Below are 18472 nucleotides of genomic sequence, written 5' to 3' on the forward strand. Positions count from 1 at the left end.
GGTGAAAGTGCCTGCCTGGCAATCATGAGGTCATGAGTTTGATTCCCCGTACCAAAAAAAAAAAAAAAAAAGATTCCACTCAGGACCGCGCAGTTTAAAGAAAGCATGCAGCTTGGAGAAGGTATTCAGAACTTCCTGGTAGCACTGGGCACTTCAAACACTCCTTTAATGTATTTGTTCTGACAAAGGGGAACCTATTCCCAGTTCCTTTTACTTTTACAGTTATTCTCAGGTCATGTCGTGCCTTGGCAAAAATTTTGAAAATGTCTCACCATCTTCTGAGAAGATAATGAAAATGACATTCTCATTTATCTTCTTAGCTATTTTCATTGGCTGATTAGGCACATGATGACTTTACAATAAATCAACTATCAGAAGTTTTAATTTAATAAAGTCAGTTTATGTCTCCCTGTTTTCTCTCTCTCCTTCAAGGATGAACTGCAATGTGCTACATATTACCCCAAAAGTGTCTTTGACTTAATCCACAGAGCCTGTCATTATATTACTTTACATGACAAAGGGTATTTCACATTGTGATCATTTCAGGATTTTGAGGTGGGAAGAGGGAGGCAAGTCAGCTTGAGAGGGAAAGATGTAGTGATGTTACTGAGTCTCTTTAAAGATGGAGGAAGGAAGCCAAGTGTGGTGAAGCACATCTGTAATTCCAACACCTTGGGAGACTGAGGCAGGAGAATCACAAATCTGAGTCCAGCTTGGGTAATGTAGAAATTTGGTGAGACCTTGTCTCAAAATAAATAATAAAGAGAGGTTGGGGATATACCCCAGTGTGAAGGCCCCAGGTTCAATCCCTACTACTGCCAGAAAAAAAAAAAAAAAAAAAAAAGGAAAAAGGAAAGAAGGAAAGGGAGAAAAGAGAGGAAGGAAGGTGCCAACAGCCAAAGAGTGGAAGTGACCATAACTAGCTAAAAAACATAAAGAAAGCTTACAGCTTTTTCCTTATAGCCTCCAGAGGAACCACAGCCCTGCTAATGGCTTAATTTTGAATTAGTGAAACCCGTTCTGGACTTTGACCTCCACAACAAATATGCATTGCTATAAGCCACACCAAGTTTGTAGAAATTTATACAGTAGCAATACAAACCTGACATGGGGATCAGGTGGCTTGTCTCAGGTGTTAACTGTAATAGGTTTTTGGGGGAATTCTGATGAGGACAACTGTGATGAGACACCTAACTAGGGGAATTTGAAGCTAAAAAAGCTGAAGACAGCATGTCCCCACCTCATTTTATAAAAGTTAAGAGACAATAAGGAAGATAAATCAACGCATCAAGAGCCAAGCAGAAACTGTGTTAGGAAGGACAAACACAAATGTAGCAAGGAATGGCGGAGGGCAGTTTTCATGGAACCTTACTAAAGCATAATAACCAGGATTCACCTTTGTCAGGCCATCAACAACAAATACCTAGGAAAGTCTAGCAGATTTAACAAAACCCTTAACAGGGACATCTTATTTCTAAGGCCCTTCTACCAGTTGCAAATATATTTGATGTCATTCATCCACCATCCTCACCTGTGTCTTTAAACTGTTGCTTTACTAATGCAGGAACCAGTTTAAGAAAGGAAAGTGACTAGTCCAAGATCACGGGAAATACTAGGGAGTGAAGAACTGTCTTGTCTCTCCAGCATCAAGACCCCACCTGCTCTGCCACTCCATGCCACCTTCCTTTTAGGAACAGTTGTTGACTGAATAGCTGTATGCACAGTTCAAAACAAACAAATCTCATGACATCATTTGATACTGACTGTCTGTGAGAACTTGAAAATGAAGTTAAAAATTAAGCAGCAAAGCCAAATCCAGCCTCTCTGTTCTGAGAATATGAGGTCAAACCTGGTTGCTGTCTGATCACCACGTGGCTCATTCGTTACCCCTGCGAAACCCTGTGGAATTATCTGAAAGTGAAGAAGGGCCAGAAACAGCCTCCTTTTGGAAGATAGACATAGTCAAGGGCTTCGCTACTGGTTTAATGGTGAAGGTAAGAGTGTCTTTTCTTCTGGAGGAGGATACTAATTCCAAGTCTCTCAAAAATTCCTTAGTGAGAGGGAACTGTTTTAGAGGAATTAAGAGGAAAAACATTGTCTGCAGCTTAAGGATCTCCTTTTGGGACTGGGATCTGGTTCAGAAAAGAAGGAGAGACTGTCTTAAAAAGGTGACTGATTCAATCAACCCTTAGAGTAAGGCTCGTGAGGACACTGGTACTAGCTGATACAGTGAGCAGAGATCATTTCCTGATAAGTCCTGCCTGACTTCATGACAAGTCAGACTGGCTTTGAACATGGAATGAAAGGCTGGATAAGGGCCTACAATGTTTGGTTTCCGGACGGTGACTGAGGGGTCTTTTCAGATTTCTAGGTATATTTGAACTCACCTCTCAAGAAAGGGAAAATGTGAAGGTGGTTGCAAGTAAGAGGGAAAAAGAGCAAATATGTGTGCTTGCAGGGCTCAGCCATAGCACCTTTTAGCAACACAACAGGACGCCAGAGGGGCAGAGGCATGAAGGTGCCTCCTAACCCAACTGTAGACAATGCTGCTTCCAAAACTTGGTTCCTGCCTGGAGGAAAGGCACAAGGGCCTGCTGTAAATGCACCTTAGTGTTGGCATAGCCCTGTCCTTTTCCATTATCCATGATTCAGTCATAAATGAATTAACAGTGTGCCATAAGGTTAGATGCTGGAATAACCCATTTTATCCCAGAACTACAGAGAGATCTTCCAGCAAGACAGGCTGGGCCTCGGTTCTGCTCACACTGCAGAACTCCTTCTTCCCATGTTCTTTGATACTGGTGGCAAGATAAACCCTCCCCTACCCACTTTGTGGATTCCAGTATGAAAGAATCCATTTTTAAAAGAAAAATTTTTAAACTAATTTAACAGCCAATCAAAACACATTTTATTTGCTGTAAGCCTGTACTTATTCATGGACCCAGGAGGGCTCAAGTGCTAAGGTGGCTGTTGTTATTACTGTTGTTATTAGCATCAATAACCTTTCACGGGTGTAATATTTTATAGTGCACAGGGCACGTCTCATACCTTAGTTTTCACTCCAAATAGACTTGTGAGGTAATATTATCTTCATTTCTCCAATGAAACAATTGAAGTTTGAGGAGTTTATGAAACCCTGGTTTGCGCAGATCAGCAGTGGCAATGTGGAACCCAGTCCCCTGTGGTCTGCAGGTTCATGCTCTTTGAACTTTGAATTTACCCTGAGTAAACCAGGGGCCTCAGCTCGCACAGATGATGCAAGGCAGGTTGGATGTTGGGGGAAACCCAGACAAATAGAAAGGCTACTTAAATAAAAATCATGAGTTTAAGACTAAGAAAAACAGGAAAAGAGCCACTTAGCTTATGAATAAGCCAAGTCTATATTATTATCTCAAACACAACCCCTACTGTGTCAGAAAATTATTTTCCAAATGTAAAATTTTTCTAACATAATTTCCCTTCAATTGTTCTATGCCTACTTACAGCTTTGACACTAGGCTCCACTACTTATTTTCCAGAATCATCAGTCTTCAGTGGAAAGGTCTTTGACAAAATTCATGTTCTCAATTGTTTGCATTCAGACTATGAATTATTGTACTGTCTCTAAGTGCATATTAATTAATCTGGCACTCAGACCCCATAATTTCATAAGCTCCTGTGATTGTTTTAGCAAAATTGTTTCCACTATTATGTTACAGAAACATTTTGGTTTAGAATCTTGATTTCTGTATTTGTCTCATGCAAAGGATCAGGAAACAAACAATTGAAAACTACTGAGAGAAATTCAAATAGTTGAAGCTATAAAAGCAATGTAGAGTTTTTTTATCCCTTCCCTTTAGATGGTAAGAAAGATGGGAAGGAAGATTGAAGTAATAGGGTTATGATACAATCCCACTCACGAAAAAGCAAGAAAAAGTAGGGTTTTTTTGTTAAATATTCAAAACTCAAAAGTATTTTTCATCATCAAATTTCCTGTTAAAGGATGAAAACTTGATTTAAAACTGTATGAATTTACATTTAGAACACATTAAAATGAAGAAATCCTATTGTGTTTTGAGCTTATACCTAAAATGTTAAAGAAATAAAGAGGAAGTAGGATGAACAGGTAGAAAAAGCAGCACTCCAGGCTGGTTCTGTGAACTGAGTGTCTTGAGGCAAGTCTTTAAGCTTTCTGCACATTAATTTCCTCATCCATAAAATGAGCATTGGGGTCAGAGGCTTTCTTGGTCTCTTTCAGTTTGAGAGCCCAATGTTTATAAGTCATTGGAGAAGTCAATAGGAAGGCTTTTGGTGTAATACGATCATGATAATGGTATGTACAGAAAAAGAATAGCCTTTTTCCAAGTCCTGGGGTTCTTACATAATAAGAGACATCAAATAGCAAATGATGAAATTCCAAGTTTATGTTCAGAGGGCTTTGCTAGGATCTGAGTGTAGAGAAGTGGGCTAAACTCCTGATATGTGCTGGCATGGGGTACATATCAACCCACAGTCAGCATCTGTCCTGGTTTAATCTCCTCTTGCTAATAGTGCAATCTTCATGTGGGACCACTGTCAACAGATGCAAGCATTGTAACACTCAAATAGGGAGATATTTTTTTCAGAACTCTGAGCTATTTGGTAAGCAAAAAATTATTCTGACTGTGTTGATGAAGCCTAATCATTGTTTAGCTTCTTCTGGATACTAAGTGAGTATCTATTAATTATTTTAAAAACTTAATAAATACAGACAAATCATCAACAATAACATGTCTACCCTGTTCTATAGCTCAGAAATAGGCACTACAAGCACTTACATGAAGCTGTTCTTTTGTATGTTAATGTACACACTGCATCCTGCTTTGTCCCAGAGCGCAAAGATTTCCCCAATTTTATTTCTATATCTTTGAAAGCACTATTCTAACAGAATTCATAATAAAAATCTATCAAAATTGACTTACAGTTAGGGTAATATGTGTCCAATATTTTCCTATCATAACTTACACTACAATGCATGTTTTTGGAGAAAAATTCTTCATCTGTTTCTTTCCTTATGCCTTTTCATCCTAAGGTCATCGATTAGGAACATCTTTAAGGATATAGATAAGTCTCCTTTAATTTGGGCACAGAAAGAGTGAAAAGCCTTAAGACATAAATGTGATACAAGTGTTTTTAAAGTGGTGGAAGATTCAGCTTAGGAATGGACCCAAAATTGAAAATAATCTTAAGATGGAGATTTTTTTCTAAAAAAAAAAATTTATATATATATATATATATATATATATATATATATCGCCAAGGAAAGTTTGATTAATACGTAAATAGAAAACTAAATATGTGCATTTTGGGGATCATGAATTCGCTCAGCCTTCCAAAAGAACTGTCTTTATATTCATTATCGTAGTTGAAAGCCCTCATTCAGTATAATTTTGTAGGTGGTTGAAGATCTTGTTAGCCCAGTAAGGTGTTCAACTTGTGTTTGCAAACAACATTTTAAACCTTAACATATAATATATATAAATGATATACAATCACTTCTTTAATATTCAAAAACACCGGAGAACAGAGTTCCAGTTGTTCTGAGGGAAGAGAAACATGGGCAGAATGAAAGAAAGCACTGCTCTTGGGCTGAATTTAACTGCCCTGTCTCATGACTGCTACAAACTGTGACACTTACTACATTCGCATGGCTCTCTGTGGTCTGACAAAACCTTTACAATTTTCTCCCTTAATTTTTACAGTACTACTTAAAAGGAACTTTATCATTACTGTACATATGAGAGTATGTACAGTATGTACATAATGGATAACTAAGGAATTTAAGTGACTAAGTCTAAGGATTTATACTGAGATTTCTTTATAAAAGTGCAGTCCTACAAAAGCATAGAAAGAGTGCACTGGAAAATGGAAATAATGCAGCTGTGTTGAGTCAAAATTTCTACTGATGATGATATGAGACAACAATATCAAGAAGAAGGGATTTGTGTATCATATGTTGGATTATGTTCTCATCACAGATAAAAGCCTGTCGTTGTAAGAGAAATTTAAGGGAGTGGGAAACTCCACCACAAAGTGTGGTACCAACTCCTGGAGAAGCCAAATGGATATGAAGCCTCCCCCTAGGAAAGGTAAGGCCAGTGGTCTTCTCGCATTGGCACTCCCCTTTTCTCGCTTGTCCCCCATGCTGTTCCTTGGAGAGACTCTTAGAGAAGCATCAGAACCAGTTCCTGCCCATGATCCTGTTACTGGCTGCTTTTTCTTTAGAAAAATGGTTTATGCACTAGATAAATCTGTCATAAATGAAGCCAATAGATTCTGGATCTAAGGAGTGGAATGAATCTTAAAAGAATACAGTTGGGCCGTGTGGTATCTTCCAAAGTACATTCAGATTTAGCTGTGGGAGAAGTGGGAAGAAGGATCTGAATGAGGAGCTCACTGCTTACTCTCTATCATCTAGGTGCAGATTTCTGCTCACTACGATATGGGCTGGCTCTTATCATGCACTTCTCGAACTTCACCATGATCACCCAGCGCGTGAGTCTGAGCATCGCCATCATTGCCATGGTGAACAACACCCAGCAACATGATCCACCCAGTGCCTCCACTGAGGGGTCTCTGACAGATGCCCTCCACCACCCAAACAGGTCCAGTGAGGACTTTAAAACAAGGGTAAGTGAGCTAGACAGCAAACCTTTTCATTGAGAGAGAGAAAAATAGTTTGAAAGGAAGGCTTGGGTCTTGATTCTGCAGAGTATAGAAGCATAAATTTTCAGTGATGAACTAAAAGAGGCTGATGTTATTTTTCTTCAAGACATTGGTTGTCTTTGTGATGATAATAACTTTTCATTGAGCTTTTTTTAGTATCATGTGGGAGAACTGTATAAAATAATGAAGAATTCTAAAATGAAAGAAATAGATCACTGGGCATCATCAGTGAAAAACTAGTTACTATCTAGGGGATTCTTTTGGGTTACCCAATTCTATTTGGATCTCTGCACCTTTTTTTTTTTTTTGAGCTGTTTGAAAACCCTGTAAATTCTACATAATTAGTAAAAACACAGATGATTCCTACCTATAGCTGTGCAGATGCATGTTTCTCCTGAGGGAAATCACATGTTCCTCCCCTCACCACTCTCAGCCGAATTGAACAAACCAGTATTCCTATCTATCTATCTATCTACTATCTATCATATTTATATCTTTTTTCTTCTTTGTTTATTGTTTATTAGTTCATGTTTGCAGTACATAATGTTTGCATTCCTTGTGTGAAGTTAGTGCATAACACGTGTACATAACACATTCCAGTTCCTTTTTGCATACCCTCCCCGTCCCTACCCCTTCCCTCCATCTTTTGACTTCCTTCCAATTTGAGAAAGCTCTATCTTCCTACTTCCTACTATCTTGCTTTTATTTTGCTCTTTATTTACAATTTAAGTCTCCCATATAAGAGACACCATGCAGTTTTAAAGCTTGTGTGTCTGATTTATTTCACTGAACATTATGGCCACAAGGTGCATCCGTTTGCTTTAAAATCCATTTCAGCTTTGCTTCCTGCTCACATATATGTGCTTCTTTGAATTTCCCTTTGAACCAGTTGGAATATTTACTAATTCCCATTAGTCAATGAGTTCACTGACATCTCTGTTTATGACCCATGGTCTGTAACCTTTTTGACACCAGGAACCAGTTGCCCAGAAAACAATTTTTCCTCAGGGTGGGTTGGGGGAAGGCAAAGAACATGATGATTTGGGGATGATTCAAGTTCATTCATTACATTTATTGTCACTTTTTTTCTATTATTATTACACTAGATTCTCATAAGCAGTGAGTAACCTGCATCTCTCGCATATGCAGCGCACAATAGGAATTGTGCTCCTGTGAGAATCTAAAGCCCCTACTGATGTGACAGGAGGTGCCGCTCAGTCAGTAATGGGAGGGGTGAGGACTGTCTATAAGTACAGATAAAGCTTTCCTCTGCACGGCCCACTGATCACCTTGAGTTGTGCAGCTCTTTTCCTAACAGGCCACTGGTATGGTCGGAGGTCTGGGACCCCTGCTTCAAACCATCTCTTATTTACTGCACATTTCTAGTGTCATCCCCATAATTTGTAATTCATCATTTTATCACGCTGGGCGCAGCTTATCTATCACTACTTCTGTGCTAAGTGTATTGCTAAGCATGTTGTTTCCTCGCCACATACTCTGCTGCTCCTGAGTCTGGTCCTGCTTCTCAGCACACCCGTATTTGCTATGCACAGCCCAGGGAAAGGGCTCTGAGCCAGCCCTGCAGATTACTCTGGCTGGAGATTTCAGCCAGAGTCACAGCTACTTTGTGACTGTTTCCTATCCTTTCAAGTGCTGCAAGTTTGTTTTTATTGTTTTATTCAATATGAATGAATTTTGCTTTCTCTCTTAACGTAAATTGCAGTCATTCTTCGAAGGATGATTTTTATGCTGCTTCCCTCCTGGAACCTTCTCAAATTTTTCTTTCCTCTTCTCAAAAATCCTTATTTTATTTGTTCAACTTCAAATAGTATTTCTAATACAAACGGTATACTTTGCATTGCTTATAGTTACTTAAATAGACAAATTATTTATTAATTTATATTCTTCAACTCTAATTTATAATATGATACCATATATCTACAGGACTTCCCAAAAGTGTTTATTGAGTTATATCAGAAAGAAACATGATCTTATTCACTTGAAATGTATCTTAGAAACTTGGCTCTGCCATGGGAAACCATAATTCCCAAACTTGATTTTTCTTTTTAGCTAGGGACTGATTTTGGTAAGAGTTCAGGGAAGTTGTATATATTTTAATCTTTCAAATAAGAGTCACTGTCACACAACTTTTAATAAACTGTTAAAAGGTGTCCTTTAACAGATGAGCTATTTCTTGATGGCTTTCTACTTAGTTTTTATCATCCATCTATGTAATTATTCATTTGCTTTCTTCCTTTCCTGTTTCTAACCTTCTAAAAGAGTCAAATTGGAGGTATAAATGGTTGTTTGTTTGGAAAATGTAGAATGTCTAAGTGAGGTAAAAAAAAAAAAATAGAAAAAAACTAAAATAGACATTTTGTAAAAGTGTCTCACCAACCCCAGGCAACTCTGTAGAGGGTAGATTTTTCATACAATGACTTCCTAGCAAACAGCTTTTTTTCTTATTTTTTCCAGGCATCTGTGTATCAGTGGAGCCCAGAGACCCAGGGCATCATCTTTAGCTCCATCAGCTACGGAATAATATTGACTCTGATCCCAAGTGGATATTTAGCAGGGATATTTGGAGCAAAACAGATGCTTGGTGCTGGTTTGCTGATTTCTTCCCTACTCACCCTCTTTACCCCGCTGGCTGCTGACTTCGGAGTGATTTTGGTCATTGTGATTCGGACAGTGCAGGGCATGGCCCAGGTATCCTAGCACTTTCTTATTCTGAGTGGGATGCAGATCCCCAAATTCTGCAAAAGAGTAAATGTCTTAATGATTTTCATTCCAGGGAATGGCTTGGACAGGTCAGTTTACAATTTGGGCAAAATGGGCTCCTCCACTTGAACGGAGCAAGCTCACCAGCATTGCAGGATCGGGTAAGGCTGATCATGGTTTTGCATGGTTTTGGAGGGGGCTCTGTCCTTCCATATCTTTCCTTCTGTAAATCAGACAGCTCAAGGAAGAGGGGAAAAAAGATGCTGCTGAAAAATTCAATGATATAAGACAGCTACACAACAATGATATCTTTGTGTTGTAAAGACACTGAGCAGAAAAGACAATAGTGAGGTAGGGTAATTAAAACAGCTATGTAGAAAGAAACTTAGAATATTAAGAATTGCATAAATGGAAAAAATCAAGAGAACTATAAAAGTATAATTCTAGCAAAGATTTTGAAGTAAAAATTAAAACTATCAGGCCAAAAAGTAGACTTAAAGGGTCTGCAGTATTCTGAGCTCTTTCTTTTTCTGAGGTAATTAAGTCTCACAACAACTGTCTTATATAAAAACTAGTTAGGACTTATTTTCCAAGAGGAGTGTTATGGTACATAGAGATTAAGTAAATAATCCAAATACAGACAGGAGGGCATAGAACTGAAACTAGAACCCAGGCAGTTTGGTTGGTCTTAGAGTCCTTACTCTCAGACATGGTGCCAGATAGCCCTCCACGGTGCTCCTCCCAAGGCCACTACAATCTTACTCCACTATTTCTCCAGCTTCCACACTTGAAGAGCAGAAGTGGTGATCTCAGCCAGCTTCTCACCCCCAGATCCACACACAACTATGTCATGTGGACTTTTACCTCTCAGCACTCTCCTACTTTCTCACTTCCTCCCAGTACCACTGTCGTCACCTCCTCTGTCTCCAAATGCTCTTGGTGGTTTCGCTCCTCTAGGTTGATTTCTCTCAACCTTCTTTTCCCATCAAAGGCAATTTATCTTCTTAAAGCACAGATAGGACATTTTGCTCACTGGCTTAAAGTTTCAATGTGGCCTCCCTATTGTGAAGATATCAAGATGCTGTACCCTCTGTTCCCAACCTCATTTCTATTCAACGTTCCTCTGCAAGAAAGACTCACTGCTCCCCACATACCTGCATCCATTCCCCCAGCCTCTCCTCCCACGGGTTCATATCCCTGAAAAGCTTTATGCCACACTCTTTTTGTCAAAATTCCAGCTACTTTATTTCTTAGATCATATAGCAACCCCATAATTTTATAATCACAGTAGACATAAAGGGTCTGCAGTTTATCCTTATGTGTATTTCCATAACACATTTTAGTTTTCTTATCATATTTGTATCTACATTTTTTCAAGTGCAGATTAGACCTATTAATGGGATAAAAAGAAATTTAGTAGGTAGAGAAAACAATATTTAAAAAAGAAAGATGAATAAAATATAATACAAAATGTTGGTATGTTTTTCACATAACAAAGCTAAGTATTCACTCATGAAACTCGTTTGAGATATGTGTGTGTGGTTGGGTGTACAAGTGTTTGTGCATGTTTTTCCTGTGTTGTCTTGTCATGCAAAATGTATTCATAATGTGAGTCTGTAAAATGTTATCATTTTTGTTGTTGTTGTTTTAATGTAGATTCCAAGGTTTACATTGTGTTATACTTGTTGTAGTTAATTTTGCTCACTTTTCCTTCACTAGACTAAAAACTCTCCGAGGGCAGAACTGTTCTTTATTAATTTTTATGCATCTCTACTTTTCTCCACTAAACCTCTTATTGCAGTGTGTCATAAGGTGATTCTGTAATTTCGGTTGCTGTGATAAACTAAAGCATTTAAAGCTGATCACATTGGTCCTGAGGCACCATTGAAGAGTTAGGTGGCGTATCACAATTATTTACTAGAGCTAATTACTTTACATAATCCTGTGGGAAGGATTGTGAGTAGAGGCAAATACTATCACCTAGTAATTCTATGTCTGCTATCTCAGTGTTGAGATGATGTCCAAGAAGTCCACACTGAAGCAACCTTTCTTATTTGCACAAGTGTTTTTCTTCTTGTTCTCTTTAGGGGCTGCATTTGGATCCTTCATTATCCTCTGTGTGGGTGGACTAATTTCACAGGTATTCGGCTGGCCTTTTATCTTCTACATCTTTGGTGAGTCACTCTCTGAAACCCTAGCACCACCATTGCCCAGGAATTCATTTCATTCTCCTCATATTGATAGAAAAAAATCCTTTGTCAAATAATGAACAATTTGAAGATTGGTAGCATTCAGAATCTAGTTCACACAAGTTGACCTAATACTTTCTGGTGGTTTTGAGAATCCACTTGCGCATGGCAGAGGAGATAACCCTTCTTATGGTGCCAACTTCTGAGAAATCAGTAGTGAAAGCTTATCCTCTGTCTTGGTTACTTTTCTCTTATTGCTGGGACAAAATACCTTACACCCAGAATTAAGGAAGGAAAGGTTTATTTAGCTCACAGTTTGTGAAGGTTTCAGTCCATACTTGATGGGCTCCAAAGCACAGTGGCACATTGAACAGGGCAATAGTTCATGGCAGCAGAAGACAGCCAAAGCAACAAGAGCAAGAAGAAGGGGGAGCAGGCCTCTTTTCCTCCCTTATATTGTAAGCAGGCTACTCCCCCTCAGCATGGGTGTAGCACTTACACCATCTCCCTTCCTTCATCTTGCACAGGATGAGGATGTTTACAAAGTGAGGACCTTGGCTGAATCACTTAGCTAAACTTCTAAACTTCTCAAGTTGACACAATGAACAACATCCTGGAGCCCAAAGGACATGTCCTGTACACCCCAGGATGTAGAACTACTGAGTTACTTAGTTAAGCTTCCAGACTTCTCAAGTTGACACAAAATGTGCCAACCATAACATCCTTCTACCCCCAGCATCTTCTCAGACTCTATCATCACACCTGAAGTATCTGGCCTAGTTGATCAAATGTATGCATCTAAAATGTCAAAGTTGATGCTGGGGGTTTAGCTCAGTGGCAGAGCACTTGCCTAGCAAGCACGAGGTTATGAGTTCAATTCCTGGTACCGAAAAAAAGAAAAAAAGAATAAAAAAGTAAATAAATTAATTAAAATGTCAAAGTTGGTTGAGTTCACCTTCAATATGTCTTCATATTGTGTTATATAATTATTGATTCTACCTAAGATAACTTTAACCTATTTTTTATTAAGTGAACCTTGCAAAGGTCAATTCAAATGTTCCCTTCTCCATGGGATCTCCCAGAATCTATCCGATAGCTTTGTGCTTTCTGTCCTCTATAATTCTTACTGCTGATTCCTTTCTAGGTTATGTTGGTGTGTGATCATTTATCTCTCCTTCTCTCTCCACTAGACTGTAAAGTGCTTGAGGCAAGGAATCAACTATACAATTTTTGTCACTTTAGTAGCATCATAACATTTGCATTTTAGCTTTAAACTAAAAGATAGATAAGTCCAGTAATAAAGGGAATTTAAAGACCATTAGTCCCTCAAATACTTTAATATAGAATAGTCTTCAAATGACAAACTCCAGTAATGAGACAAAAAGTTCTACAGATTATTATTTTGTTATAGCCAAATAGTGTCATTAAATTTAATTCCAGCTGCTTTCTTATTAAAGGTGCTAATCCCAGCCATCTTGTTTCACAAGTGTTAATCAAGTGTTGTCAAGAAATATTCCATCAAAGAACCCATAAGGGATATTATTTCTGTTTTGAATACCAATACAAAGCCTGGCGTGGTGGCACACACCTGTAATCCCAGCACTTGGGAGGCTGAGGCAGCAGGACTGTTGTGAGTTCAAGGCCAGCCTGGGCTACATAAGTGAGCTCAAGGCCAGCCTGAACTGCATAGCGAGACCCTGTCTTAAAAAGACAATTAAAAAAAAATACAAATGAGTTGAACATTTTCCTTGCCACACTGACTTCATGGCTGGTTGTTCCATGTATGTCCAACTCTCTTTTCCTCTATTCTGACTATTCAACAATTCCAAAACAAAACAATAATTAATTTATTAAGATGTTACAGTGGAAAACACAAAATACTATAAAAATGGAATCTTAAGAGTAATTAATGAGCCATGCAATGCCATTTTCTGTTTTTTTTTTTTTTTTTTTTTTTTTTTTTTCCGGTACTGGGAATCCAACTCATGACCTTCCACTTGCCAGGCAGGCACTGTGCCGCTGAGCTAAATCCCCAGCCCCGCAATGCCATTTTCATGCTCAGGGCTCTGACATTGACAAAGGCAACTCAGAGTTTGACAGGTGGTATCTGAAAAGCTCTGAAGAAAGGAGGAGGTCCATACATTACAAAGAAAAAAATGGGAACATTTAGAACTTTGTGATGAAATAAGCATGAAGTGATGTGTGGCAGAGAAAGAACACTTCAGAAATTCCTTCCCCAGCACACAAATCTACCTAAAAATTTATTGTGTCCATACTTCCCAGGTGGCACTGGCTGTATCTGCTGTCTACTGTGGTACACGGTGATTTATGATGACCCTGTGAACCATCCATGTATAAGTGCCAGGGAAAAGGAGCACATTGTGTCCTCTCTGGCTCAGCAGGTACAGTCTGCCCAAACCTTCCACTTATGGACCACCCAGACAACTCCAAGACAGGGCATGTGTCTCCAGGCAGAGGCAATCTCTTTCCTGTTCTAATCTACATGTTGATTAGCTATTTCCTTTCAGCCCAGTTCTCCCAGACGATCTGTCCCCATAAAGGCTATGGTCAGATGCCTACCACTTTGGGCCATTTTCACTGGGTTTTTCAGCCATTTCTGGTTATGCACCATCATCATCACGTACCTGCCAACGTACATCAGTACTGTGCTCCATGTTAATGTGAGAGATGTAAGTGTACTTCCCATATTTCTATAAAATCGATGATAATGGCAATTGTTCTGTGCTGCTTACTGAATTTCAGCTTTGCATGTAACCACTCATTTAACTTTCACAATGTGCATGGAGAGACACTGTAACAATTCCCATTTCACAGATATTGAAATGGGACCCTGGGAGGCAAGAGAACGAGCCTTGGGTCACACACTTACTAAGGGGTAGAGCTGCATTGTATCTCTGACCACTGTGTCTTAGTGGCACACCAGCTGGTTCTAAAGTCTCCCTTAGAAGCTAATGTTGCTTTCCTCTAGCACAATGTAGGTGCTGGTGCTCCTCCCTGAGACCATTCTGTTCCATGGTAAAGGATGCCAGTTTTCCTCTAGCATCTCAGAATACTCTGGTATCCCACAGCTGATGGTTGGTCTGCATCGCTGATAAACGTCAGTGCCATATGCACCTCTGTAATTACTCTGTGTAATTTTCCTTCCCTCAGAGTGGGGTTCTGTCTTCCCTGCCGTTTGTTGCTGCTGCCAGCTGTACAATTTTAGGAGGTCAGTTGGCAGATTTTCTTCTGTCCAGGAATTTTCTCAGCTTAATCAGAGTGCGAAAACTCTTTTCATCCTTAGGTAAGGATAGGCATGTGGGTTCAGTTAACCAATCCCGCATGGTTCTGGAGGGCTCCTGACATCTTGTCCTCATTGTCCAGGCCTCCTTCTTCCATCACTTTGTGCTGTGGCCCTGCCCTTTGTGGCATCCAGTTACATGACAACCATTATTTTGCTGATACTTATTCCTGGGACCAGCAACCTGTGTGACTCAGGGTTTATCATCAACACCCTAGATGTTGCACCCAGGTAAGAGTTCGCCTGAATTTCCCTCCTCCAGATCCCTTCAGAGGTGTTGGACTTCAATTCCCACCATAGAAAAGAAAGCCTTCCTGTTATCAACATGCACTAAATGATGGCAGAATGACAAGTAACAGAAATGTCAGTACCTGTCCATGACCTAATGTGGCATTTAGAACCACATTTCCCATGCCTGCCTAGTAGCCACTTAGATAAAAAATCTTCTTGAACTTTCCAACTAGAGATTAGACTGTATGTTTTGGCAAAAGGCCCACAGACATGTGTTTTGGAAGTTTCTAGGATGTTGCTCATATTAGCTACTTTCTATGAGCCAACTCCAATGCTAAAAACTGCCCAGAATCAATACATCTAATCGTCTCCATTATACTGGGAAGATCCTGTTATTATCTCCTAGGGCAGAGGGAGAGGACTGAGGCATTGGAGATTAAGTGGTATGTCTGGCCATGCAGGGCAGAGGTAGGATTTGGGCCCATGAAGTTTGGCTTCAGAGTCTACATCCTGTCCTGCCCATTGCACAAAGCGCCTCCTGTGCTGAGCAGTGGGGTAGAAAAACTTGGTTCCCACAGAGATTAGTTCTCTGAGTTATTCTATTGACCCAGCAAACAAGTGATTTCTGGGTTGGCAAGCAGACATCTCCCAGGAGGGCTTTAGGTGAATGAAGAGCCTCTGTAGGCAAAATGACTTTGTCATTAGAGATGAGCTTCATTCAAGTTGAGTTGTGATGGCAAAGGTGACTATCTATGAAAAACCAAATATTCTCCACAGATACGCAAGTTTCCTCATGGGGATCTCAAGGGGATTCGGGCTCATTGCAGGAATCATCTCTTCTACCACCACCGGATTCCTTATCAGTCAGGTTGGGCATGTTATTGAACATCTGCAAGTAGCAGGTATTATTTTAGGCACTGGAGATATACACTGTGCTCTTGAGATGGTATGGTCTATGGGGGAAGTGAGCATTGTCCATACAATTGCTCCAGTTGTGCAAAACTCTAGATCAGAAAATGTTGGCAAGCTTTCAGGGGGAAGAAAACTAAAAGCTGGAATTTTCCAAATGAACAGATGCTCAAGTCATGAAAACCAGCTTTTGGGGTCAGCAGACAACATGGATGGCTCCTTAGAGCATGAGAGAATGCTCAGTTATGAACAGAATGGATGACCCATGTCCAAAAGACAGCAAGGAAGGGAAAGATCACAAAGAATCTCTCCAGATTAATCCCAATTTTTAAAAAATTGGAGAAGAAAAATTATAAGGTCCAAAGTCTACTCTAAAGACAGGTTGACTTAGGGGTAAGAAGGGCTGTGAGTCATTGCAGGAAAGGAACACAGGTTGAGTCTTGTACAGGGTGGGCAAGAGGATCAAGGGGCAGAACCAGCTAGGGAAGGAAGAATTAAATACAGTCAACTGAAAAGCAAAATTTTGTTTTGTTTTGTTTTGTTTTGTTGGTTTTTCTCTGGTACCAGGTACCAAACTCACGACCTTGCGCTTGCCAGGCAGGCGCTTTTGCCGCTGAGCTAAATCCCCAGCCCTGTTTTGTTTGTAATAAATCTCTATGTGACCTTGTTCCAAGATTGGTAGAATTTTTTGCTTGTTTTATCAAATTGCTAGTAATCCAATGTGAAATAAACTATGGGATGGGGGAGGGTGGTCACTCAGGCAGAGTACATAGGACTCCTGTGTTACTGAGGTGTCCACCTAATGGATTGCGGTAACTGGTGTATGGCTAGGAACAAACATGGGATAGTAATGGTGTGCTCTTCAGTATAATTCATTATGTTTTAATGAATGTTGAGATCCAAATTTCAAACACAACATCAGTACAACTTACTTTATTTTTGTTTAAACAAACAGCCATCCCAACTGAGACCCCAGTGGGCATTTTGGAGACATTTTTTTTTTTTCAACAGTTTCATGAACCTTCTTCGATAACTTAAGACACCCAGTGTCTATTGCATATTGTTGCTTAAACATTTTGTGACCAGAATTTCAATACACAAAAATAGACAATCTCTATAACTGGTGGGAAAAGGACTTGTTCTAGATTAATAATTATGTTTTTGTGTGTGTGTGTTTCCAGGATTCTGAGTCTGGATGGAGGAATGTATTTTTCCTGTCTGCTGCTGTCAACATGTTCGGTCTGATCTTTTACCTCACATTTGGACAAGCAGAGATCCAAGACTGGGCCACAGAAAGGACTCTCACTCACTTCTGAAGATAGAGTCTAAACCTTCATAGTACAGTCCCTTAACGTTATAACTTTTTCTTTTTTACTGATCGCCAAACATTCCTCATATTCTTAACCACAGACATAGCAGCTGTCTACTCCGGGTTTATTAGACTTTCCTAGAGAGCCTTAAATACATCAGATGCCTGCACCCCAGTCCAAAGACTGTGCGAATTTCTCTGGGTTGGAGTCTGGACACCACTAAATATTAGGTTCCTCAAGAGATTCTAATGTGCAGCCAGGGTTACAACTGGTGGACAGATTTGAATAGGCAATTTTGTTGTCCTTGAATTATCCTCTTGGGAAAATATTAAATGAATAAAAATCTATGGGAAACTAATCACTGATAAAAAACCTTCATGGGGTAGTTATGAACACAGATATCTGATGTGAATTGTAGCCATGGGCTATAAAATTTAGTAGGGGCAGAATTTTCAGTTGGTGATCTACAGAATTAATGTTTTTTACTGTTTTATATACTGTGAGGCATGGGTGCTCATTTTTATAGTTAAATTCTATTAAAATCCATATGCTAACATTAAATAAACTATTTTTAAATTATTTAAATTAGGATTATTTCCATCACACATAACAGAAAATGATCAGGAAAAGATTCAGTGAATGAGGTTGACTGGAATTCAGGGAGAGAGCTGATAGGATCGGGAATATTGTGCTTGTGAGAACAGGTGTTTGACGGGGCAGTGTGCATGTGTTAGAAGGACAGTGACATAGTCTAGGTGATATGATAAAAAGTAGAGGGAGACAACCAAGACATCTCCAGTGAAATGAGACTTTATATAGGAGAAGAAAACACTAAGGTATAACTAACTACTGATATAACAAATGGTATAGCAGAATGGAAAAAGGCACAGAGAAGTACCATGTAAGAGAGAAGTTTCTTTAGGGCAGAAAAAAAGACCATTTGTGCTTCTGCATATTTTTTTTTTTGTTTTTCCTAGTTTTCCCAGTAGTCAACATCAACCCCAACAAGAGCTGATGCTAGCTCCTAACATGTAAAACATATATTCTAGATTGTTTTCATAAACATAGCTGCTTCTAGTTTTGCCTCAACATTTCTAGAGAAGAAATTCCTTCGATATTTAGGATCC

At 39.4% G+C, this 18472-nt stretch overlaps 1 protein-coding gene across 3 annotated transcripts; it reads left to right on the forward strand.

Moving 5' to 3' along the window:
• Window positions 1-1847: 1847 nt before the first annotated feature.
• Window positions 1848-17924, forward strand: Slc17a2 (solute carrier family 17, member 2). Of its 3 annotated transcripts, none has more exons than XM_005403332.2 (12): window positions 1848-1994; window positions 5997-6107; window positions 6437-6648; window positions 9160-9393; window positions 9479-9566; window positions 11493-11579; window positions 13878-13996; window positions 14123-14284; window positions 14766-14898; window positions 14979-15126; window positions 15904-15994; window positions 17217-17924. In XM_005403332.2, the coding sequence occupies exons 2-12, from the start codon at window positions 6080-6082 to the stop codon at window positions 17349-17351; spliced, it is 1437 nt and encodes a 478-aa protein (XP_005403389.1). In that variant the 5' UTR covers window positions 1848-1994; window positions 5997-6079; the 3' UTR covers window positions 17352-17924. The 3 variants fall into 3 exon arrangements, with proteins under 3 accessions (XP_005403389.1, XP_005403390.1, XP_005403391.1); XM_005403333.2 differs by having other exon boundaries at window positions 15904-16028; window positions 17217-17310; XM_005403334.2 differs by lacking the exon at window positions 14123-14284.
• The last annotated feature ends 548 nt before the right edge of the window (window positions 17925-18472 follow it).

This window comes from Chinchilla lanigera, unplaced genomic scaffold, assembly GCF_000276665.1.
Source record: "Chinchilla lanigera isolate Chin_1 unplaced genomic scaffold, ChiLan1.0 scaffold00082, whole genome shotgun sequence".
Classification (NCBI taxonomy): domain Eukaryota; kingdom Metazoa; phylum Chordata; class Mammalia; order Rodentia; family Chinchillidae; genus Chinchilla; species Chinchilla lanigera.